Here is a 27,406-nt window from a genome sequence, read left to right as displayed (position 1 = left end):
CAAAGGAGATGTAGGCCTACTCCACCCCACTTCAAACAAGACACAATCAAATTTGAAGATTTTAACTGTTACTACTCTAGAACCTACTCCATTCTGCATTAACCAACATTTTATCTGACAATGAAAGTTACAGTAGCATTTTTTATTTTTTAATTTCTTGAAGAAGATATCTAATGTTAGGTGCAGATGAGGTACGAAGAGCACTGAACTAAGGAATCATCAGGCCTGAGTAAAAAGTTCTAAGACTGACCCTGCAAGTGGCCATTTCCACCTTTCTCCTTTTAGTAACAAAACACCCTGATACTCCCCACTGGGGGGCCCTCCATCCGCACCCCCAGCAAAACCACGCACACAGTTTTAACAGGAAAGCAGAGGTTACATTTCTTGGGCTCTTCTAAGGCCATGTGACCAAGTTCTGAACAACGGGGATACGAGTGTAAAGTTTCCACGGCACATCCTTAAAAAGCAGCTCCTTGTCCTCCTCTCTTTGTCTCCCTCCCAAGGGCTGAACACAGATGTGAACCAGATCTGGCCATGCAGATAAGAGCAATATGCTACGGAAGAGTAAAGACGAAGACATAAAAAACCTGGGGTGCTGGATAATCCCAGGAAAAAAGCAGCTTATCCATTTCCGACTCCTCTCTACCACTGGTGGCTTACGTGAGAGAAATAAGCTTCCAATTTGGGGAACCACAGGGTATTTGGATCTTTTACAGCAGCTTGGTCTATAATAGCTTGTGTGACTCAGGGTACTTTTCTGGGCCTCATTTTACTGGTTCACAAAACTGAGAAGAATGATATGAACGCTATTAACTTCTTTAGCTGGCTGTTATTTTCTTTTGTTTTAAAAAACTAGTATATACATTTAGTAAAATAAAACACTGAAGTTTTATATATGTTTAAATAAATGGGATGACGTGAAAACACGCTGCACAATTTATTTATTTATTGGGTTTGTTTTTTTTTTTTTTGGCTGTACGTGGGCCTCTCACTGTTGTGGCCTCTCCCGTTGTGGACCACAGGCTCCGGACGCGCAGGCTCAGCGGCCGTGGCTCACGGGCCCAGCTGCTCCGCGGCATGTGGGATCTTCCCAGACCGGGGCACGAACCCGTGTCCCCTGCATCGGCAGGCGGACTCTCAACCACTGCGCCACCAGGGAAGCCCAACGCTGCACAATTTATATACCCTTTCAACAAATAATTACAAAATGCCCACTGAGTGTGCCAAATACTGTTACGTGCCTGAGATTATTCAAGATGCTAAGAATAAAGTGGTAGAAATAGAGTTCAATGCCTCATGCGTGAAAACTTTAAACTTGAGAGAAAGCCTATAATAAGCAAGCAAGCAATAAATAAGATTATTTCAAATAATAATGCGGGTGAAAAAGAGGAATAAAAGCAGATAACACTGAGTGTACTTTGGGGTTGGGAGGGGACTTGAGTTAACTTACACTGGTAGTAAGGCCATGCGCAAATTTGGGTAATGTACATTCCAGGTTAAAAAGGCAAGTTGAAAGCCTTCAACAAGAACAAGACTGTGTATGTGTATGTTCATGGAACACAAAGAGGAGACGACAGAAAAGATCTCAGAGGTAGGCAGAGGCAGCCTGGTAACTAAGTATACAAATGGTATAGTACTAATATCAGGGGATGAGTGCTCCTGATAAAAAGAGAGAAAAATTATTACTCCCTTAATTCTGTCTTGGTTTCAGGAATAAGTGATGTTCCCAGTAGAAAATTATGAACTTAGTTGCCCTGCAATCAGTAACTGACTATAATCTTATTTTATTCACTTTGGGACAAACATTTCAACTAATTAAAAGTGATTTTAGAAGTAGAAAAAAACCCTTAAAAGTCATTAATATTTAATAAAGCTCAAGCTTTCTCCTGACATTTTAAAGATGTGAACAATTTCACATATGCATTCAGTCAACAAATATCTCATGAGCTTCTACTATGTATGCAGACACTGCTGCAGATGCTGAAGGTAGCACAGTAAAGACCTGGTCCTTGCAGAGTTTAATGTATCAAAATACACTTCAAAGTTTAAAAATTATAATAGTAAATTTTTTAAAAACTCACTCCTTTTGGCTGATTCCTTAATGTCTAAAATTTGGTTTGAAAATAGTGTCTTTTACTTTAATTTATCTCATTTTTTGTTCTAATTGAGGGAAAGATTCCACAATTTTCCAAGGTTTATAGTATATGGAGAATAATAGTATACAACGTTAGAATTTAAATATGAGAAAACAATTAAGTCTACCTTTACATTAAAAGAGTTAGAAATATGAATTCTGTGAATTCTCCTGTTCCATGGCAGAGTGATTACCAAGTGTCCTGCCACATGAAGGAAACAGAACTATATTTATTGATCTACCTGTTAAACATGGAGATTCCAAACACTTCATTTAACTCTTCCCTTTAGATCCCACTAAAATGACAATAAATGAATAAAAACAGTTTAAGACAATAAGAACAAAGGAACATGTAGGGAAACAGCAGAGGACAATAACAAATGTGCTGGAAAATGGAAAGCAGGTAACTTAGCAAAATAAAGGAAACTGAAAACTAAAAGCACGTGGAGGGGGTTGCCAAGGAGAGACGAGGAGATTCACCCCGCAGACCAGAAGATTCACCCCGCAGACCGCAGACCATGCAAGGGGCCAGCACAGGACAACAGTGAGACATGGGGCTCAAAACAAGGCTACCGGTTGAAACATCTACATAAGATGCAGAGAAGTCCTACTCTTGAGAGAGCTATTTAGTTTCTGAAGAAACTGAGCCAGAGAAGATATCGGTTGGAGCTGAAGGCAAAGTACCAAACTGAAAACGAGATCAAGTGAAAGGATGCATACTCAGCAATGAGCTGACCTTCCTGGCTCTCAGGATGCCAGCAGCCAGGCTTAAGATATGACACCCCACACACACACCTGCCTCTGAAAGTGTTCCTTCTGTTGAGACGCTGAGAATCCCCGGCTCATCACCTTACAGTGAGCCCACCAGCTGATTCGCTGTCAAAGGAACTCAAAGGAAATGGAATGCCAAGATTAGATTGATCTTCTCAAAGATACTCCATCTACAAAACAGAGGCTGCTGAAAAAGGAATACTCCACAAAAAGCTTTTAAAAATATAATAACTGAAATTGGAAAAATCAGTGAAAGAGTTGGAAACAAAATTGAGGAACTCTCCCAGAAAGAACAAAATGTAAAGATGATGGAAAATAGAAGGGAAAACACCCCCACAAAAACTAGAGGATCAATGCAGAAAGTCCAAGATTCACATATTAGGGGTTCCAGAAACAGAGAAGAAAAAAACTAAAGGAAATGAATCTGCAAGTTTAAAGGGGCCAACGAGTATTGGCCCAACTAACGAAAAAGACTCACACCATAGCACATCGTCCAGAGAGGAAAATAAAATAGTGTGCTACAGAAGAGCAACAGGCTTCTCAAATGCAACACTGGACAGTAGCAGACAGAAGAAATGCCTTCCAAATTCTGAGGAAAAATGATTTCTAATAACCAGCCAAACCCAAAAGTGTGAAGGCAGAATAAAGACATCTTTTCCAAGTAGGTAAGATCTCAAAAACTACCACCCATGAAATCTTTCTCATTACATAACAGATGCTGTACACCACTAAAATGAGGGAGTAAACCAAGAAAGAAAAAAACATGGCATCCAGGAACAAGGAGATCCAACACAGGAAGGGCAAAAGGAGTTCCCACGATGGTGATGTGAAAATGATAAGAACAAAGGAAAATCCCAAGGCTAAGCAATAAACTTAGAAAACACCCAGAGTATCAGAGGGACAGAGCTCAAGGCAAAAGTGAAACTGGTAGAACATCCAATGTGCTTCAAAACACTGTCAGGAGAGCTAGTCTCCTGTCAGAGGATTTGAGGGTGATTCAGTGATAGAGTCACAGAAAATGAAGCAAATCACTTCAGACTGAAACAGCATGATGGAGAACTCCAGGGGTCGAGGGGAGAGAAAATAATTGATTACCTGATTCTTTTGACCATGTAGAAAACTATACTGAAAGGCTACTGAAAGGTGTAGAAAGAAAACAGTGATGGTAGATTAAAACAAAAAAACAACAACAGATGGAAAAACACGGTAATTATTATCCCTAGAAAAAACAATGTTATAGCAGAAAGGATATAATCATAATTCATTACCTGGCAGTGTGAACAGTATTTATATGGACATAATAATGTCTACTTTTGTATTTGTTTCCTATGACCGCTGTAACAAATTACCATAAATTTGGTGGCTTAACACAACAAAAATGTATTTGCTTACAGTTCTGGAAGCCAGAAGTCCAAAATCAGTTTCACTGGACTAAAGGTATTGGCTAGGCTAGCTCCTTCTAGAGACTCTACGAAAGAATATGGTTTCTTGCCTTTTTTGAGCTTCTGGAGGCCACCTGCATTCCTTGGCTTGTAATCCTTTCCTTGCTTCACTTCAACCTCTTGCTTCTGGTGTCACATCTACTCCTTCCTCCTCAGATCTTCTTATCTCCTCCTCTTTTCCTTACAAGTACCCTTGTGATTACATTTAAGGCCTAGGAGGATAAGCCCAAATAACCTCTCTGTCTCAAAAAAATCCTTAATTTAATCACATCTCAAATCCCTTCGTCATATAATATTCACTCATTCCCAGGGTTACAAAGTGGGTATCTTCTTTTGGGAGGGGGAGGGAGGCATTATTCAGCCTGTTTAAACTCACTCTAACATTGGTTTAAACAATAATAATGGTACAACCATCCTGAGGAAACAGAGCAGGAGCAGTAAGAGGGGCAGAATAGAGCTCAATTCGTAGCTACTATTTATACCTGAGGATGTCTAAAATTGATAAAGAGCTGTATGAGCATCTCCCTAGAAATAGGAAAACAAATACCAGAAGAAACTGCAAGAAGAGTCTGAAGGGGAGTCAAGGTGAGGATAGGTGAGGAGAGACAGAAAACTATTAATCTTCCTCAAAAGCATTTTGAAACTAATGACTTGTTAAATTATGTACATGAGCTATATGGATAAAATGAAAATCAGCCTAAAACAAAACTAAGATTAGGTGGCCGGGGAGGGAGAAAGCCTTACTGGAGACTGAAAAGGTCACTCAAGGCTAATGAAACAAACAGAAGAATCACAAACATAAAAATTAAAAGGTTAGTCATTTATACTTATTGAAACCTGTGTTAGAGATTATGAAACAACCAATTAAGGAGTTAAGATTTCACTTCTTAAACTCATCCTTTTCACAGCACTGGAGGACAATCTACTTATAAAAGCAAATTAGCAAAAGCAAGCCTGTAAGTATAGCAAGATCTTGGCCTGCGCTAAACTGAACTTGCAAACATGGATTTAACCTAACAATTAGGGATGGCTAAAGTGTAGTGTACTATGATGCAAGCTGTTCTTTTAATAGCTAGTACAAAGCTTCCCAGGAGGTGTTTATTCATTTACTGAACAACTGTTAACTGATGTGAGAAGAGCACAATGGATCTATTCAGTATGTCAGAAATGCTGAGTAAAAGAATTAAGAGACTACCGTACCTGTTCCCCTTCCCCTAAAAAAGGCTATAAACTGCCTTGGCGCTCAAAGTGTGGACCACAGACCACCAGAGCAGCAGCAGCAACAACACGGCCGTCACTGGAGCTGGTTAGAAGTGCAAAATCATAGGCTCCACCCGAGATCTACATGCAGAATCATAATCTCCATTTTAACAAGATTCCCAGGAAATTCGTAAGCACATAAAGCTTGAGAAGTACCTGTATTGCGCTAACACCAACCCTCTGACAACAAAACAGCACACCTCTGAATAAGGAATGGAGGAGAGAAATAGGGTGCTCACTGGTACAATAAAACTTGCTTTCTCTTCAGACGCCTTTTTTATGAGCTATCCATATACTCGTCAGCCTACTCAAGGTTTGGTAAAGCATTCAGATCATCATAGAAACAGCTGAGAAGTGGAGGAAAGAAGAGTGGGAAAATACTTATAATATAAAAGAATAATGTACTTATAATGTTGCCTTAGATTGGGGCGGGGGGTACCCGATAGGGCTTTTTTAGAGCCTCAGTAATTAGGGGTCAATACCTGTAATGGGATTTTCCTGATATCACACCTTCAGGTGTCCCAAACTCCACTCTTACCTGCTCAGGGAAAATGAAACTAATGGTGAAGGATGCTTTGGGCTCTACTGCCTGTTCCAAGTTCCCCCTCACTCCCGAATTATATTATTCCTGAGAGAAGATGTAGAGTATACAATCACAGGGAAGAACAAAACACTGGAGGAACTTGAGAAAAATGGGAAAATGCAAAAAATTAAAAATTTTAAAAAAAAAGCTTGAAATTTTGTTGCCCCACATTTTTTTTTAAACTTCTTTACTGGAGTATAATTGCTTTACATTGTTGTGTTAGTTTCTGCTGTACAACAAAGTGAATCAGCTATATGTATACATATATCCTTATATCCCCTCCCTCTTGCATCTCCCTCCCACCCTCCCTATCCCACCCCTCTAGGTGGTCACAAAGCACCGAGCTGATCTCCCTGTGCTATGCGACTGCTTCCCACTAGCTATCTATTTTACATTTGGTAGTGCATACATGTCCATGCCACTCTCTTACTTCGTCCCAGCTTACCCTTCTCCCTCCCCGTATCCTCAAGTCCATTCTCTACGTCTGCATCTTTATTTCCTGTCCTGCTGCTAGGATCTTCAGAAACTTTTTTTTTTTTTTTTAGATTCCATATATATGTCTTAGCATATGGTATTTGTTTTTCTCTTTCTGACTTACTTCACTCTGTATGACAGACTCTAGGTCCATCCACCTCACTACAAATAACTCAATTTCATTTCTTTTTATGGCTGAGTAATATTCCATTGTATATATGGGCCACATCTTCTTTATCCATTCATCTGTTGATGGACAGTTAGGTTGCTTCCGTGTCCTGGCTATTGGAAATAGTGCTGCAATGAACATTGTGGTACATGACTCTTTTTGAATTATGGTTTTCTCAGGGTATATGCCCAGTAGTGGGATTGCTGGGTCATATGGTAGTTCTATTTTTAGTTTTTTTGAGGAACCTCCATACTGTTCTCCATAGTGGCTGTATCAATTTACATTCCCACCAACAGTGCAAGAGGGTTCCCTTTTCTCCACAACCTCTCCAGCATTTACCGTTTGTAGATTTTTTGATGATGGCCATTCTGACCGGTGTGAGGTGATACCTCATTGTAGTTTTGATTTGCATTTCTCTAATGATTAGTGATGTTGAGCATCCTTTCATGTGTTTGTCGGCCATCTGTATATCTTCTTCGGAGAAATGTCTATTGAGGTCTTCTGCCCATTTTTGGATTGGGTTGTTTGTTTTTTGATATTGAGCTGCATGAGCTGCTTGTATATTTTGGAGATTAAGCCTTTGTCAGTTGCTTCGTTTGTAAATATTTTCTCCCATTCTGAGGGTTGTCTTGTCGTCTTGTTTATGGTTTCCTTGGCTGTGCAAAAGCTTTTAAGTTTCATTAGGTCCCATTTGTTTATTTTTGTTTTTATTTCCATTTCTCTAGGAGGTGCGTCAAAAAGGATCTTGCTGTGATGTATGTCATAGAGTGTTCTGCCTATGTTTTCCTCTAAGAGTTTTATAGTATCTGGTCTTACATTTAGGTCTTTAATCCATTTTGAGTTTATTTAGGTCTTTAATCCATTTTGAGTTTATTTTGCCACACATTAATTTTAAATTAGTCAAATGAATGGGCAAAGTGCCAAACCCCAGCCTGACCCCAATCCTGATGAAATTAATCTTCCCACTTCTGTCTTTGGATTTCCCAAATTCCTAACCCAAGCAAACTACAGTTGTAGTCATTAATGCAACATATACTTACTGAAAGTGCCTGTAACCTGCCCCAAATTTCAAAACCAACTAGATTTTTTTTAATTTAACGGGCTCATATAGGCTTTTATTCTTCTGTTAATTGTTAATCTGCTAGCATTACATAACTAAATAACTGCACCTACTAAATCTTCTGAGCACTTATTATGTGTCAAAACTGAGCACGCACATACATTTAATCCTCTGAATAACAAGGCAAGTTTTCCCCATCTACTCTTGACCCAAATTATTTCTTCTTTGTGCTTCCATACAACCTCTCTCAGGTACAATATGATGGGGGGGGGTGCTAATACATATGAATAAGAAAGACAAGCACCCCCAAAGAACAACAGACAAAGGACAGGGCCAGAATCTACACACTTAAACCCACACAAACAAGTAAGTGGAAAAGATTTTTCTGAATGGTAGTATGGTGCCAGACATTGTCAACAGGTCAGGAAATGGGCACTCCCATTTACTGGTGGAGGAAGGGAAACCCAACACCACCTTTCTATGGCAATTTGGTAATACATACCATTAGCCTTAAAAAAAAAGATCACACCTTTTGACTATTATGTTCTACTGCTAGAAATATACCCTAAAGTAATGATAAAATTCTCACAAGGATGTTCATCATAATTTATAATAGCAAAAATCATAAACAAATGAAATGTCCAAATTAAATATACCAGACATCCAATTAAATAACATACAGCCATTTATCTTCTGAAATGTTAACTGGGAAGAAGGCATAATACAAAACTATACGTGTAATGCCAGCTTTGAAAATATACATTCACAGCAGAAAAAGGACTGTACACTGGAAAGATCTATGCCAAAATGTTAATAGACGTTATTTTAAAATGGTGAGGTTATATGTGGTTTTATTTTTTTCACTTACTTATGATGGTTTTGAAGTCAGAAGAAACCAAGGTTCATCCCCTGGCTCCCCCACTTACCAATTGTGTGACCTTGGTCAATTTACTTTATCTAATCCTTGATTTTCTCATCTATAAAATGAAAGTGGTAATACCTATCCTCAGAGATTAAATGAGATAATGCATGCAAAATGCTTACACTAGTAGGCAATCAGCTAAGTTTTGTGAGCACTTTTTTTTTTTTTTTTTTTTTTGTGGTACGCGGGCCTCTCACTGTTGTGGCCTACTCCCGTTGCAGAGCACAGGCTCCGGACGCACAGGCTCAGCGGCCATGGCTCACGGGCCCAGCCGCTCCGCGGCATGTGGGATCTTCCCAGACTGGGGCACGAACCCGTGTCCCCTGCATTGGCAGGTGGACTCTTAACCACTGCGCCACCAGGGAAGCCCAATGAGCACTTTTTAAAAATATATCAACATTTTATGTTTATATTCAGAAAGTTATTTTTCCTTAAAGAATAAAAATCTGTGACATTAGCAAATTACCACATAGCAAGAATCTGATAAAGCTGTATTCTCATCAACTGAGCAGTATACAAATCAGGACATTTTAGCGTTTTAAACAATGTTAACCAAATTCCCAAGAAATTCATCTGAGAATTAGAGATGGTGGATATGTGAACAAAGGGACCTATGTATTTATTGAACAGTCAGAAAGACACAGTAGAAAAAAAAATTAGGTCCTTGGGATCTAGCCTACTCTATAACATCTACTATAATCTTAATTAAATAATCACCAAAAAGACCAGGTCACTTCAGACTCTACCAGGAACAGTAAGATTCAATTCCAGAAAGCTCAAGATCTAATTTAATAAGGGGTAAGACACAGATCCCAGGTATCAATGAACCCAAACTGTTATTTTTAAAGACTTTGATATCTTAGACATTAATAATTATAAATTTTACTTAGCTTTATTGCACACTAATTGCACACCTAGATGCACATCCCAAACATATACAACCTTCTCAGCAACTCTTCAGGCTGAAGATATAGAAATCACAGACCAGTTAAAAGAAATTGGTAGCTAAGGGGGCCTACAGACCTTTCCTATCATGGATTTCTGGAATATATTTTCCTCTTTTAAATCTAAAATGATGAACATGCTCCATTAAGTTAAAAACATGCAAATATGCAATACTTCCGGAATAACATATAAGAAATTTGTGACAGTATCTCTGGGGACACAGAACCTGGGAGAATGGGGTAAGAGGGAGACATGCTTTCTAGGTATACCTCTTGTACTGTTTGTCTTTACCACTGTATATGTCTGTGTGTGTGTGTTTACATTAAATTCTGGTTAGTAAAATACAAAAATAATTGCCTTATGTTTGGTTTGTAAAAAAGATATGCAGACTAGATTTGCTTACTACAGTGGAGAAAGTCAGATGTAGATGTCGTCTGTATGAGAAGTACTACAAAATGAAAGTTTTTCCTTTTGTAAATGGGAGTTTTTAATTGGCTCTAGAAATTTTTTTTTTAAAAATATTTATTTATTTATTTGGTTGCACCAAGTCTTAGTTGCGGCAGGCAGTCTTCTTAGTTGTGGCATGTGAACTCCTAGTTGCGGCATGCATGTGGGATCTAGCTCCCCGACCAGGGATCGAACCCCGGCCCCCTGCATTGGGAGCGTAAAGTCTTATCCACTGTGCCACCAGGGAAGTCCCTCTAGAAATTTTTTTAAGAAACAGAATCCTACCTTGTCTCTCCTGTTTATTTTTTAGTTTATTAACTATTATTATTTTTTTCAAATTCAGTGTACAAGTCAGCAGTTTTTACTGTATTCACAGAATTTTGTGACCATCACCCCTATCTAGTTCCAGAACATTTTCATCACCCCTTAGAGAAACGCTGTACCTGTTGGCAGCCACTCTCCTTACTCCCACCCTTCACGAGCCCTAGCAACCACTAATTTACTTTCTGTCTCAATATATTTGCCTATTCTGGACATTTCATATATATGGAATCATGTAGTATGTGGATTCTGTGACTGGCTTCTTCACTTAGCATGCTTTCAAAGTTCATCCACGTTGCAGCAGGTATCAGTACTTCGTTCTTTTCTGTGGCTGTTTAATATTCTACCGTATGGCTACATCACCAGGTGACAGACATTTGGTTTGTTTCTACTTCTGGGCTATTACAAATAATGTTGCTATAAACATTCGTGTTCAAGTTTTTGTAGACACAGGTTTTCAATTCTCTTAGATATATACCTAGGAGTAGAATTGCTGGGTTACACAGCAAATCGGTGTTTAACTTTTTAAGGAACTGCCAAATTTCAAATGAAGGTTTTGAAACACAGGATACAAAGGAAAGGGACAAAAGGGCTTGTAAACTACCACAAACATTTGCCTGGAGAAATCTCCAGTTATAATCATTAGTAAATTCAACTCATGACCATCTGAAAACACTGAAAGACGTATTTATGTCTTAAAAAGACTTGAGACATGCTTAACAAGTATGTGTTAATAACAGAATGCTCCCAGAGTAGAACTGAGCATTCCCAACTTAAAGGACTATAATTCTAACAGTAAAGAAACTTCCAAATAACTTCAATTAGCTCTCACTTTATTTCCATGAGTCCTTGGGCATCAGTTACATAAATAAAATACAACACTTCAAAGTTATAGTGGGGTTTTCTTTCTAGTTGGTATTGGATTTTCTTACCATCATAGCTATAAATAACATATACAAACATCTCCATATGCCTTCAACCTACACTCGTGACAACTGTCATCTACTTTCACAGAATAAAGGCCCTCCAACTGATAACAGCTTATTTGCAGTTAACTCTTTCAAAAATGTGGAAAATGCTCATGTTATGAGCCCTCAGAATTAACACTACTACTTAATGTTATACACTACTAGTTTCTCTAAAGCATAAATATAGACATCTCATAAAAGAAAAAAAGAGACTTGAGATATATGTGATTCTTTGAGCAACCAAGTAAGTGTACTACAACACCATCTCAATATCAAGCAAAGTCAAGTCAACTTGGAAAAGGGGAAATGATTTACTACTCATATCCCAGCATTACCTATAAAAGTTTTACATACGATTAGTCAAGGATCTCCTGGTGACATGAACTGGTTAATACCAAAGGCAACAATGTGTTATGGAGAATGCTTATTGTAATAAAACTGACCTTCCTTAATATACCTAAGTGATGGACTCATGTCTTCTATTTCTCTCACATTCTCCAAAATATTGGGCCCTCAAAAAGTACTTGTTGACTTGTAGACGAATACCTGAGGTCTCACCCTAGCACCATTCCCTACGAGAACCAGAGATTTAGATTTAATCAAATAGTATTTTTTTTTAAGCTGAACCACACAGAAGCAACGTGGGAGCCTAAAAAATAGAACAGTTTTACTAACTCATAATCTTAGATTAACATTGCTCAACTTCTTGGAGCTTCAGTGCCCTTGTGTACAAAATGACAATAATGTCTACCTCAAAGGCTATTGTTAAGAAGCGCAACCTTGGTCATTCCTTATCTACGATTTCATTATGAAGAAATGCAATGCAGTTATCAAATTTTCCTATTATGGTGAAGACTTTGCCTAATTAAAGTACACACAAAACAACATACTGACTGTCTTTACTGTTAGTTTTACAGTAATGAAATGTGACTTACAAAATCTATGGGATTTTCTATTTTTAACCAGAAACTGCAAATGAGGTGAAACTTTGGTCAAAAATTTAGATTTTGCCTAACCTTATCCTGAAAGAGCCTACAAAATAAAGTAACCCAGTTCTTGTCCTCAAACTGTTAATCTGGGATAACAGACTTGTATCACAGCAGTACCGATCTGTATTCTTTAATATCCTCTAATCTGATACTTTCATGTTCTGCTTAGGGTTCTTCCTGTCCACCTCCAATCACTTACAGAAAGTACTTATAGGATGTTCCTCCCCACAGAACCCCAGCTATATATAAAAAGGCTAGAAGTACACAATAGCTAAGAGGTGGAAACAAACTAAGTGTCTGTCAAAAGATGAATGGAAAAACAAAATGTGGTATATACATAAAATGAAATCAACCTTAAAAAGGAAGGAAATCCTGTCACATGCTACAACATGGATGAACCTTGAGGATATGAAATAAGCCAGTCACAAAAAGGCAAATACTGTATGATTCCACGTGTATGAGGTATTTGAACTAGTCAAATTCACAGAAACAGAAGGCACAGTGGTGGATACCAGGGTAGAGGAGAGAATGGGGAGTTGTTGTTTAATGGGTCCAGTATCAGTTTTGCAAGATGAAGTTCTGGAGACCTGTTTCACAGTAATTTGAATACAGTTAGCACTACTGAACTGTACACTTAAAAATGGTCAAGATGGTAAACTTTATGTTTTTGTGTTTTTTTACAATGAAAAAAACATAAAAACATTAGGGAGCTAAAAAGTACTTCACTTATCTGCTGCTAGACAAAAATAATTCTTGTCAAGGGGAAAAAAGAAGACTATGAGCAGTCCCTTCCCCACTACCAATTCTTATAACCATTTCTAATGTTGCATCCCTACATAAGGAATCTGACAAGAGTTACTGATTGCCTACAACAGCTTGTTTTCTTGAAATACAGCCTTCCCAATCTATTAGCCAACAGAAAATATTAAAGATTCCTCTTATGCTATCTTAAAAACACATCTACTCCAGGCCCACAAGACTCTCACCTTGTGGTAAACTGGGAAAGAAAAAAAAAACAGACGTGGGGAAACACCAAAAAGGTTGTTTCCACTTTCACAGGCAGCTGACCTGAAACTACAATGGCAAGTTCTAAAAAGTAACATTGTTCCAGATTTTCAAATAATTTAAAAAATGTTCCCACCAATCCCTTTTACCAACTTCGGTTTCTCTCTTAATACAGACTACTGAAGAAGAATTTAGATTCCTTCTGAATGAAGTATAAACAAGCAATCAGATAAAAATCCAATATACACTGTAATATTTTTACCCATGGTTAAGGAGACAGCAGTTTTTTAATTAAAAAAAAAAAAATCAAGATGGGAATACACTAAAGCTGTCAGGTCCAGTTAGAAGATTCATCCCTCTAATATTATATCAGTAACAGTAAGTACTAACAAGATTCCTAAGAAAGAATACCCTTTTAATAGTCTAAAAACTATCGTTACCATATAAAATATCCTTGACTCCTCCAACTTAACCATGTAGGCATATAATCACAGACAAATTTTTAGATTAAAGCAGAGGTTCTTAAACAGGGTCATTGTTCCATGAACCCCCTTGAACTGGATAAAAGAGATCACTCAAGGACTTCAGAAAAGAAAATTCCAGTTGATATCTGAACATTCAGAGAGAAAGTCAACCTATAGAAACTAAAATTACAAGAGCCTGACCCTTGGTATAGTGGCACACAGAAGCACTCAATAATGAATTGCCAGGAATTCCACATATGCCACAGGCAAAGATCTAGATGACATTTTAATCAGCTACAGCTAACATTAACTAAAAATGTCCATATTAATAAAAAATTAGCTATTTTTAAAATAAACTCAATGTTTATTTAAAAATGTTTAAATGTTTAAACATGGATGGAAAATTGGTAAAGCTAGTTTTAAAAGTCCTACATACTTTGACAATTTTTTTAAAAGGGTAGAAAAGTAGCCACAAAAAAAACCTGAAAATACTAAGCAATAAATAGTTGATACTGCATTCTTCAAATGGGAAACTCAGCAACTATTTAAATATAGAATTATGCTGCATTTTAAAGTAGAATTTAAAGAAAAACACCGTTCCTTCTCCTTTCCTCCCTTTAGTGGTTAAGAGTTGAAAATAGTTACCATGCCAATTCTGTGACTTTCTTACAAGAAAAAAGTAACACATCAAACCACTACATGTCGGGTTCAAAATAAAACACAATGTCAAGGCCACCAACTCATTTCTAATGACCAGGCAGCCAACCCAGAAATGGCACTAGACTAGGCTTTAAGGAATTTAGTATTCCTACATTAAGTATTAATGATAGCTGGACCTCAGCAGAGATAGTGGGAAAAGCCCTGAAAAACTGAAGGCAGATTTAATTTGGTACCTAAAGAACAGCAAGGGAGTAAGTAGGCTGAAACAATCTGAAGTCATAGGAAAGCTTTAAATACACATGCACAAAAGCAGCACTTTATGATTCTTTCTGATCACTTATAGTTCATGATTTTTGTTTGTTTGTTTGCGGTACGCGGGACTCTCACTGCTGTGACCTCTCCCGTTGCGGAGCACAGGCTCCGGACGCGCAGGCTCAGCGGCCATGGTTCACGGTCCTAGCCGCTTCGCGGCATGTGGGATCTTCCCGGACCGGGGCACGAACCTGCGTCCCCTGCGTTGGCAGGCAGACTCCCAACCACTGCGCCACCAGGGAAGCCCCCATGAGATTCTTTTAAAGCAATAGAACAATGAAATTAACAGACTAAGCCCACAGTTGTGAGGTATTTCTGGATGGCAGGATTTCCTTATACTATTAAAATCTGAAGACCTCAAAGATATTTTAAATTTTCAAATACTTACTTATTTAAAAATGTAATAAGCGGGGACTTCCCTGGTGGCACAGTGGTTGAGAAGCTGCCTGCCAATGCAGGGGACACAGGTTCGATCCCTGGTTCGGGAGGATCCCACATGCCCCAAAGCAACTAAGCCCATGCGCCACAACTACTGAAGCCTGGGCGCCCTAGAGCCCACGGGTGGCAACTACTGAAGCCCGCATGCCTAGAGCCCATGCTCCACAACAAGAGAAGCCACTGCAGTGAGAAGCCCATGCACCACAACGAAGAGTAGCCCCCCACTCGCCGCAACTAGAGAAAAGCCCACGTGCAGCAACGAAGACCCAAAGCAGCCAAAAAATAAGAATGTAATAAAAAGCCCTACACATTAACAAAAAAGTTATAAAAAGAAAAAAAGAGACTATTGCCCCCCCCCCAAAAAAATCAGTGAGAAGAACGGCATTGTTTTACATTGCTGCAAATCTTTTTAATGTCTGACTTAACAGAAGATGCTGAGGTTCTCTTAATTGCTTCTGCATCCAACATACTACACTATGTTGTGTAGGTTAAATATATGAAGAAATCCAGTCTTAGGTATGTAGTTGGGAAGGGAGGAATAGTTTCCTTTTTTTTTTTAAATAGATGTTGACTTTTTTTTTAAGCTTTATTTATTAAATTTTATTTATTTTTGGCTGTGTCGGGGCTTAGTTGCAGCATGTGGGATCTTCCGTTGCAGCACACAGCCTTCTCTATAGTTGTGGCGTGCGGGTTTTCTCTTCTCTAGTTGTGGCGCACAGGCACCAGGGCGCGTGGGCTCTGTAGTTTGCAGCACACAGGCTCTAGTTGAGGCTCGCTAGCTCAGTAGTTCTGGCGCAAGGGCTTAGTTGCCCCGAGGCATGTGGGATCTTAGTTCCCTGACCAGGGATCAACCTGTGTCCCCGGCATTGTAAGGCAGATTCTTTACCACTGGACCACCAGGGAAGTCCTGGGAGGAATAGTTTAATAGGCTTTTCAGGTACTACGGATATCTCTTTGATACTACAGCAAAACTCAACACGTGATAGTTTCTTAAAGGTTTGTGGAGTCTGAAACCATACCAGTTGTCTGTTATATTAGAATCCATTGCTCTATCTTGCACTTTTACTTATGCATAACTTTTTAGCATCACAAGCATTGGCCATTCAGTTATGCAGATTTTCCAAATGTTGACACATTTCATTACACAGTATTAAAAATCACAATCATTAATATTACTACTGATCTCATCTGAAATATCTGTAAGTATTCAGAAGTTATCAAGCTCAGGAGATACACGTTTTCCAAAACTTTGAGTTTTGCTTGAAAGCTCAGATTTTATCACGGGCAACAAATACTGTCCATTGAGGTAACAGATTCACCGTTCATTTAAGAAAATGTCTGCCAAATATACAAGTCTGAGTAGTTCGTCAGTAACTCCTTCTAGTAAAAATAATGTTCCATGAAAAGAGCAACTACTTCAGCTTGAAACAAATAATTGCACCCATACTTTTCCTTCAACCACTGTACTCTGTCTGGTCTACAACAGAATGGTATGAGTGTACTTTCCATTCTGTCAAACAGAATGTTCAACACACATGTACTCAAGAGTCAAGACTTTCAATAGCAGAGACTTGACAAAATTAATTTTTACTGTTTCATCAAAGACATTACGTAAAACTGGCATTTTAAAACTGCTGGTACATGGCAATGAAGATTACCATGACTACTGGTACCATTTGGTGCCAAGGTCTTGATACATGCTAAGTTGCCTGCAGATTTACCAACCCTTACTTTTGTACCATTGGTGCAAATGTCAACACAGTGAAAAAGGCAAATATTATCATGAAAATAGTTTCAACTTCAGAGACGTTCTGACACAGTTGAGGGGTTGCCAGACCACACGTCAAAATGGAATAAATGATCGCTGTTTTGACAGTGGTTACAGACCCCCTGTGACCAGAAAAATGCACCTACATACAAGCACACACATTACAACTTTACATACAACATCAGAAGGTTCAAAAACCCCTTATCGAATGTCCTAGCTTAAGAATTCCATTAGCAGAAGATTCAGTAAATCTCCAAGTTGGATTTAATTACTTCAAAACAACAATAATCTGCTTGGCATTACAAATAAACTCTAAACAAGTCACATTCCAACAACCTCAAACACCTTCACCTAAACTAAAAGAAGCAGCTCAAGTTTTTAAGTAAATAAAATTACATTAGGGAAATTTAAAGGTTTGAGGTAAGAATCCCAGCTCTACCACCTGCTCAAGGATACAGTTAGTAAACTAGGCTTCCTAGCCAAGTTTCCTGTCTCTATGGAAAAACAACAGCATCTATTTATTTCAAAGATTAATAACAATATCAATAAAGCACCTAAAACAGTACCTGGCACATAATTGAGAAATCTAATTTATATATTACCAGACTTTACTTCTCTTTCCTTCTACTAAGGAAGCAACTTGCAGACCTTTGATTACTCAATTTTAATTTCCATTATCACCTAAGAGAAGGGAAAAGAGACTGTAATTGAGAATATTAGCTAAAACATCTATCTCCAACCCTTTAATTTTCCTATTTAACAGCATAAGAAGCTTAAAATAAAGTTTACCTTTCTTCCTGCAACTCAACTAGGCAAATATAGATGTATAAATACGTAATATATGGTAATCTTTTTACTGATTTAATAAAATTAATTCTTTCCTTCAGTCTCTCATCGTTCTGCTTATTCCACAATCTTCAAAAATTTTAAAATATAGTTCACTAAAAGAGAGTACTAAAAAATACCTAAGTGTAATTTTTGGTTTATTTTAGTAACCTGAGACAAAATGCCATTATCTCTTGTAATTTTTTTTTTTTTTTTTTACCAATAAAGGGGTAAGAAAAAATTTTTAGCATCTTAAAAGAAAACAAGGATACTGCCTAATACTAGATAAATATGCTCATTCATGTTATTTAATGGGCGAAGTTACACTACTTTAAGTGATGGTACTGCATTAGTACCAGACTTCTGTCAGCAGTAATGCTAGTGCTGAGAGAAAGATGTGTGACATGTGAAACAAGGTAAGAATGTTAACTAATACCTTTGCTATGAGTCATTACGTTCTGGAATACAGCTGATGTACCAATATTCTGAAATTTGCAAAAAATGGGGTTCTACTATTTTCTTCTACAAATTGACCCTAGTGCCTAAATCGAACATGCATACTACTCTAAGAAACACAGAACACAAATGATCTTAAAATCTATTTATATTGTAGCATAAAACATACTGAATGGATTTAAAACCCTCAAATTTTGTGTGATACCCCAAAGATTATTTGCTTCTCAAATTTTATTTATGTCCTTATTCGGGGAGTATTTAGACTCTCCAATGAAAGTTTTTTTTCCAAGAACCAGTCCACAAGTCTAAGTCCAAAAATAAACAGGAAGCAGTGTTGAAAAAGATGCAATACATCTGGATCCAAGTTTCACTGACTTCATGTAATAAAATCATACCCTAAAATAATATCCTATAAAAGAAAGTTTAAGAATATCAAATATGGAGATGAGGAAAAGTATACTTACATTAATTAATGAAAATAATAAAAATTTATTATTTAATACTTAATATTAAATAGTGAAAATTTGCATTAAAATAATTAAAATAACCAATATTGGTTAATTTTTCCTTATCTTTCACCCAAAATTACACACTTCAGATTATCCAAGTGTATTTGAATTTTTAATAATTTTATTTTCACAAGTAAAATTTGAACAAATTAACAAATTATCAGAATTGCTACTGCAAAAAATCATGAGGAAAAATTCCTTACTGTTTCACATTAAAATGATGAACTTGGTTTTCTAGTTTGTTGAATCTAGATTTTAAAAACAAAACCAATAATATCTCTATTAGTAAATAACAAAGAACTGGGAAGGCGTCAAGTCATGCCAAGTTATAAATGGGACAGCACTGGCCACATGTTGATGTTGGGTGATGGGAGTTCATTATACTATTCCATCTTCTTCCTGTAATGTTCAAAATCTCCATAATGAAGTTTTTTTAAAAATTCAAAAGAACTAGGCAAATTAAAAAACAGGCAACTATTAGCTTCAGGGAAAATGAAGGGATGCACAAGAAATGAGCAACACTACAGTGTAGTACAGCTCAGTAGAGAACATCTGCATCCTCGTAACAATGTAAGCACTGACTTCTAATTTAACCACAACATGTGATGTAACGCTGGGGCAAACGCACAAAAACGTCAACAGCTTAATCTTCATCTACCATGGAAGGAAGTCAATTGAAAATGTCTAAAATTGAAAGAAATAGAAAGATAATTTTATTCACAAAAAATGTAATTAAGCCCAAGGGAAACAGCTAGAAGAAGGGTTCAACATAATTGCCTTTAGGAGAAGGGCTAAGGAGGATTAGGGAGTGAGTGTGGAAGGGATTGCCATTTTTCATTCTAAACCCTTTAGTATAGTATGGGATTTTTTAAAAACCTTTTTCATTGTGAAGTCTAACAAATACAGAAAATCAAAATCAAAACAACAATCTTCAGGTTAATCAGTTATTACAAACATTTGTACAACCACCATCCAGGTCAATTTGCCACCCCATGAGCCTTCCCAGAACCCCTGGCAATCACAACTGCCTATCACTGCTTAACGATAACCACTATCCTGGCTTTTACAGTTAATTACTTTGTAGCTATTCTTTATAGAGTTTTACCAGCTTCATATGTGTCTCTAAATCTATGGTTTAATTCTAAATGTTTTTGAACTTTGTATCTGTGGAATCAGAGAATATGTATAAAACATACACATACCATTTTCCTCACTTTGGCTGATGAGAAGTTTTTAATAGCCTTTAAAGACAATTGCCCAGTTTCCTCATTCTCCTACTCTCCCTTACTCATCATAAATATTCAAGTAATAACAATAGCTAAACGCTTATTATGTGCTGGGTTTCTGTTTTAGGAATATTAACTCATTTAATCATCAAAACAAAATCCTAAGACAAGTTTTACTGTCATCCTCATTTTACAGAGGGGGAAAACAGGCACAAAGAGGTTGAGTTAACTTGCCCAAGATCACACAGCTAGTAGGTGACTGGGCAGGATTCAAACCATGGACTTTGTGCTCTGACCTACCTTCTCATGGGAGAATAGCTATCAATAAAGGAAAAACTAAAAGTACAGGATATGATAAAATGTTATTACTGTTAACTATGAAGGTTAAAATAAAAACTACATGAGAATGATTTTAGTGCCTCATCCTTCTCCCAAACAATCAGCTACATCAAAGGTAAACTACTTAAAGTGCCTGAAGAGCCGTGTGTGCACAGAATAAGTACCCCAACACAGGCTGTAACTGTCCTGAAGGGCTTACATGGGCCAAAAGACAATGAGAGTATCTGATCAAATGTCAAAATTCTGTCTTAGTTCTGTAATGTTATTTAAGGAAAAATTCTGAGCCTTGAGTAACTAAGTCCACTGTCTTATTTTTAAATTAAGGCCCCCAGAAAGTCTAACATCTCAAACAATTTAACTTACCAGTAATAATAATGTGGGGCTGTCTCTTTTCTAAGACATCTTTGAGAGTTAACAAGATTAAGAGTACAAGAACAACCGAAATCACCTAATCCAGTTCTGTTTTCTTAAGGCTAAGCATACTGGAACTCAGAGGAGTACTTACCACAAGTGACATATACTAGTCTGTCGCTAGGATAGAAACCCAAGGCCTCCTCGCTTCTTTCTACTACACGGCTATATACCATCAGTCCACTTACAAAGCTGCCAAGTAAATAAACTCATGATTGCCAAAAGTATGTCTCAGTCATGCTACCTTTCACCCATACTTGTCCCCCTTCATAACCTCATTATAGTAAATTTTCTTCCTCCATTCAATAAATACTGGATACCTACTGTGTTCCAGGCTTTCTCTTAAGCATAGCAGTTTATATATAGAATGTCCCACATACAGCTTACAGTACAACAGTAGAGGTTTGGGGTACTAATATTATAAATACAAAGTGCTACGAAGGTAGATTCTTAAAATACTCCCAAAAAAGGGAGATGAGTAGTAAAAGGGTTACAGGCATGACCTGAAGGATAAGTATGATTCTGATAAGAGAACTGTGGCAGGAGTATCAGGCCTTCCAAGGTAGGAACAGCAAAAAAAAAAAAAAAAAAAAAAAAAATCACGAAGTCCCCAAAGTAAGAGTATACAGGACTTGTGTGAAGAACTGTATCCATTTAGCTGGATCGTAAACCACACTAGCAAATAAACTTAGAGAAGTAGGGGCCATACCAGTGAGAAGTCTCACATTCTATACTAAAATATCTGAATGTAATTCATAAGCCTGTGGATACACTGACCACTAAAGATTTCTGAGGAAAATAAAACTGGGACGGCATTTAAGATTAACTTAGAAGCAAAACATGACAAGAAGCAGGGAATCATTTAGGAAGTTAGAGCAATCCTGATGAGAGATACTGAGAACCTTAACCAAGGTAAAAGTGGGTATGGAAAGAAGATTAAAGCATTACAGAAGTAAAAAGAGTATGCCATGACAGCTGAATACATGTAGGAGGGGAAAGACAATTTGGTGCCTTTGATGGAAAAGAACTTAGGATGTACTGTTAACAGAAAACAGGCAAGCTAAACTAAAGGTTGAGCCAGATGTAACCCATTTAGAGATTATAATCTAAACCAAGGGGGAAATGTATTAATCTTACTTTATTTCAGAAAAGTAAACCTTCTCTTAGTAAAATAAACATAATAGACTATGATGTGCAAACTACAGTATGCAAAAAACCCAAATTAAAGCTGCATAATTTGAAAATTGGGTGCTTTTTATACTTATTGCATTTGTATAGACATAGGTACTAGAATAAATCATGTTTCTATTAAAATATACATACCAAGCTTCAGGATAAGATACTAGGAATGCACTGTATGTTAAAAGTAATATTTAACAACCACAGATGAAAATTATTTAATGAATCAGTTGCAAAATGCAGTTACTAAATATTAGCAGAAGAAAGTTACCACTGATCCATCATACATGTCACAAACTATCATTTGGTTCAGTTAAGTTTGGAATCATCAATTTCTTCTGATTAAATCAAATGCATGTGGTCTTTGCCTGTTTAACAGTGAACTACACACAGGGTTTGTATTCTAGACACCTTGGAGCCCTAGTGCTCAGCATTTAGGAGGCCCCTAGAAGATCTTTGATAAAGGGAATAAATGGACAACAACAAAGGAACGTTTTTCAAGTATACAGCACTTTCATAACTTGGCGAGTATTACACAACAGCACAGAACTAATGATCCAATATCTGAGTGCCTACTGTTCAATAGGTAATGGAATTACAAAATGAGTAACACATGACTCCTCCCTTCAACTTAGGATTTATTTCTCTGAACAAGCCAAACACCACAGGCTTCATCAGAAGACCCTGATTTACACTATTTGTATGACCATCAGTGAGTCTCTTAACTGCTTTAAGCTTCCAGTTTCTCATCTGAAAAACAGATGAGGATTCAATAGAAAGAAATGTGAGAGTGCTCTGTATCAGAAGTACAATGTATGCCAGTTGGCTCCCCACACAATTCAGCAAACTGATCAGGTACTTAATTAAGAATGACATTGAAAAAAAAAAAAGAATGACATTGAGGACTTCCCTGGTGGCACAGTGGTGAAGAATCAGCCTGCCAATGTAGGAGACACGGGTTCGAGCCCTGGTCCAGAAAGACCCCACATGCCGCGGGGCAACTATGCCCGTGCGCTACAACTACTGAGCCTGCGCTCTAGAGCCTGCGAGTCACAACTACTGAGCCCGCGTGCCACAACTACTGAAGCCTGCGGGCCTAGAGCCCGTGCTCCACAACAAGAGAAGCCACCGCAATGAGAAGCCTGCGCACCGCAACGAAGAGTAGCCCCCGCTCGCCGCAACTAGAGAAAACCCGTGCGCAGCAACGAAGACCCAATGCAGCCAAAATTTTAAAAATATAAATAAATTTTAAAATTAAAAAAAAAAAACAAAAACGAGTAACACTGACACAAGCAAATCCAAGCATTCAACTGGCTCAACACAAGGCCATCATCCTACCGTGGCCTTGGAAAAACCCTCAAAACAAACAGTACACTGACCGTAAGTCAGAAATAGGATCTTATTATGAGGACAACACAATCTAGAGACAGATAATTTATAAATTTTCACTAGACAAATTTTTGAAAATTAAAAGTACATATTTTAATTATCTGAGTATTAGAAAATTCCTACTGTAATTCAAACACACAATACTATTAAAATTCAAACTTTAATATTTCTGAACAATGAAATAATAAAACTAGTTTATTGAATATAATGTCTCCTCCATCTCAAGACTTCCTCCATCTAAGACCATCTCAAATGAATGTAAAATCCTAGAGTTTCGAAACTAGAATTTTGAAATACACTAATAAACAAATCTGGGGGAAAACTAAAGCCCTTCCACTGATCAAATCCAGCTTCAAAATACACAACAATAAGCTCTCCAGAAGACATGCTATATATCTATAACACCGTTATTTTCTTATCCACCTAAGTTAATCTTTATAAGACGATTAAATGCATCATTTGAGCCAGCATTTCTTCACAGAATATGCCAATCAACACCACACTCTCATAGTAGGCAAGTCCAAAAAAACTAAAAATCTCCCCTCAAAATGGAAGATGCTATCAAGAATATTTCTGAGCTAAATATTGATGGCACCTAGTTCAACTAAATTATCTAAAAGCAGTGTACAACCATGAAAATTCATCACCATTTATTTGTACGTGAAATTTACACAGCAAGGACACCTTTACCGCATGGACCTTAGATTTTTCTTGTGACGGTTTTATATATATCATCATCTAGTGCTCCTTATTTTATTCAGGAAAAAATAATAATAAAACACGGCATAAGTAATAAAAGATTTAAGATTATCTTCCAGAAAGGTGACTTTTAAAACTGTTCTTTCCCTGCTTGGACAACAAACATAAAATGTTCTTAAACTAAAACAGACTCAGCTGAAAGGAAATCCTTCAGCAACAGAGATTTTGGAAAGATTCTATATCCAAATTCTGCATTATTAAATGCTTTCTTACCTTCTGCTACATCATCATCTACTGCTCCTTTCACCTGAGAAAAACACCACTGAATATCATTCCCTCCTCCAGCTCCTGGAAAAAGAAAACATACCAATTAAAACTGAGTCCTACTCATGTTTACTCTCATAAACAGAGATGGCATCCATAGTTGGCATGATACTAACAGCCTGGTACTGCCCACACATACAACCACCACCCCACAGCACTAATTTGGAAAAAGGTTAGTCCCCAATAGTTGGTACTGCATTAAAAAAGAGAGAGAGATTCCAGGTCTGAAATATTTAAAGGCCATGTACTATCGTTACCACTGTACATCAGTTCAAAAGTTCCCTTCCATTTTCCCTTCCCCTCAAACACAGTAAAAGCCTTACTTCAAGCAAGACCTACCAGAAAAAAGTAAATACCGAAAGTTAAAGAGTTTTCCTTTAAGACTACAAAAGGCGGCAGGAGAGTTAATAAGGTTAAGCTACCATAAAACACGGAACGAAGAGAAAACTTCAGGAACATTACTGCCTGGGTGAGGAGCGATGATTCATATGAACCCTATCACCACAGCGCACATACAGCAAACACAACATCACCACCCATTTCTTTGCAGTTCATTACCAGCAAATCACTGGCTCCAGAGAGGAAAAGAAACTGAATTGAATGTTGGTGAAGAGATTGCCAAAAGGAAGCTTGGTTTGCCTCCCTTCACCTAATCCGTCAGAATCCAAAGGACCTGGCAAAGAATTAATTTCGCTCATTTGTCATCATCTTGTGCAGAACAATTTTAATTTCACTTAATCATTCAACAAGGCCAAAAAGCAACTTATGCATAGCAAACCCTAAGTCAATCCAATATGTTAACTTTTTTACAGGTTTAATTATCTATCTAAATATTGATAAAAGCACGGAAAACTGGTTTAGTCCCTGAATGTTTCCATTTCACTGCCAAGCAGGGAGGGGGCAATGTCCTGGATCTATGGAGAAAGAAATTGAATCTAGATCTAGGACTGATTCTACTAGATGAAGGAAGATATTCAGCAACACCAAAATACACAAAAATAATCCTCGAAGCAATTACCTTTCTCTTCCTTCACCTCCATTCCTTGCTAAATATTCCAACCTGGTTTTCTCTCTGCATCTCCCCCCCTCCGCCCCAAGCTTTTACCTAAATCTCTCTCCTCTTGGCTATTTATATCTCTGAGCTCCACAACTATTTTAACTAACTCCATGAAACCCTTTTGGGAAAAGGACATCTGCACAAAAGCTAACATGCAAAACGGAAAGTTAAAATTACATTTTTCACGCAACTCGCTGTATTAGAGGCCTTGCACTCTTTGGACCTAAAGGGTAAAAAAAACCGAAAGGGAGATGGTTCCAAACAAAAAAAAAAATTCAGGCTTACAGTCTCAAAAATATACGTACCCACAGTGGAAAGAAATACACGTTATGTCCCCATTGTATTTCAACTTATAAAGCACTCTTCCTTCTCAGTGCAAAATATATTTGTAGGAACACCCAAAAAGGCTTGCAGCAGAGAGAAACATAGGAACTAAAGGAAGGAAGAGCTGCAGAAAAGCCCCCTGGGGGGGCGGGGGCGGAGGTTCCACCGGGCTCCCAAGCGCAGGGACGAATCGGCACTCGCCCCTACCCCGCCCCACCCACGCCTTACCCCTCAGCTCGCCGGCACACACCCCACCCCCACCCATGCCCAGGCTCCAGCCCTCCAGTTCAAAGCCATTTCGATACCACAGCGACCACTCGCCTCTCCAGAACCCGCCCCACCCCCACCCCAGCCCACTTGACCAATTCCCTGAAATCCCAGGGGTGCCCCGTGGCTCTCCAAGAGGCGCAAGCAGTCGCTAGGCGGTGATGGAGGGAGCAGGAAGGAAGCGGTGCCTTGTCAGTGGAGAGGGTGATTTCTCCTTTACCTGCCATGTTGCGCTGCAAATGGTGACCCTGCTGGGTTCCTCGGGGTCTCCGCTTCCTGAACTCACCCCCCTCACCTGGGGATGGGGGGGTAGAGAGGGCGGATGGCGGCGGATGGCACCTGTGGGGGGAGGGGGCGGGGGTCGGGGGAGAAGGAAGGAGGGGCTGGCAAACCAGCCGGCGGGATGGTGGATTTCACTCTTGGTCTTCCCCACTCTTGCTCTTTCTCCAGCGGCGGCGGCGGCGGCTACGACAGCGACGGCGGCGGCGGCAGCGGCAGGGCAGGCGACTCCACTTTCAAAATGGCGCCGGCTGGCCTGGCCAGTGACGTCACCAGGAGGGCGGGGCCGCAGGCCTGGGCCGGAGGGGCGGGGCGGGGCGAGGGCTGGAGCGAGGAGCGGAGGGGGAGGGGCGGGGAGCGGCCCGGCGGGCTCCTGGCCCCGCCCCTTCCCGCCTCGCCCCGCCCCTTCCCGCCTCGCCCCGCCTGCTGCGTCCCCTCCGGCCTGGCCCGCGCGCTCCCTGTCTCAGGCGGTTCCCCCTCTGCCCGCCCTGCCAGTCCCAGTCCGAGGTCCTGCTGCACATCGGCGCCCACACCGTCGCGCCAGTGCCTGGACTCTGGGGCCGGCTCAGTGGTCCAGTTAACGTGGTCGCTCGTAGAGATTGGTGGGGTCTTGTGTCTTTGCAGAGAATACCCGTACTGTATTGCTACTTAAAATAATGACACTGCGGGGCAGCCCCGCGGCCAGTGAAATACAGGGACGGTAGCGCTGACTCGTTGCTCAGCCAAGGTGAAAGTTCGCGGATCTGAGGAGGACGTAGCTGGGCTGGTGCCATCTGGGTGAATTAAATGACCTTCTCATGGGCCCTGGAACTGAGGCGAGAGCCCTTGGCAAAGGAAGGCAGTTAAGAATGGTTTCAAAAAAGAAAACTCAGTTTGCTAGCAGCAGAATATGCCCGAAAGGGTGGCCCAGGTCTGTCCGGCCAAAAGTGTAGAAATAGTAGTTAAGATAGGCTCTGAAGCCAGGATGCCAAATGCTGACTCCACGCACGA

The 27,406-nt window shown here is 38.9% G+C and overlaps 1 protein-coding gene across 2 annotated transcripts in view; it reads right to left on the bottom strand.

The window, feature by feature from the left end:
- PPP2R2A (protein phosphatase 2 regulatory subunit Balpha) overlaps window positions 1-26,572 on the bottom strand; it is an 83,830-nt gene extending 57,258 nt beyond the window's left edge. For both annotated transcript variants that reach the window (XM_082655796.1, XM_082655797.1), the window contains exons 1-2: window positions 26,358-26,572; window positions 24,439-24,513 (exon numbers count right to left, since the gene is read on the bottom strand). In XM_082655796.1, the coding sequence (XP_082511922.1) occupies window positions 24,439-24,513; window positions 26,358-26,364 (82 nt within the window). In that variant the 5' untranslated portion in view covers window positions 26,365-26,572. The remainder of the gene's footprint in view (window positions 1-24,438; window positions 24,514-26,357) is intronic.
- Between the last annotated feature and the right edge of the window lie 834 nt (window positions 26,573-27,406).

This window comes from Grampus griseus, assembly GCF_964374135.1.
Source record: "Grampus griseus genome assembly, chromosome: 6".
Taxonomy (NCBI): domain Eukaryota; kingdom Metazoa; phylum Chordata; class Mammalia; order Artiodactyla; family Delphinidae; genus Grampus; species Grampus griseus.
The sequence above is the reverse complement of the archived record's forward strand: the minus strand, read 5'-3'. Positions and strand labels throughout refer to the sequence as shown.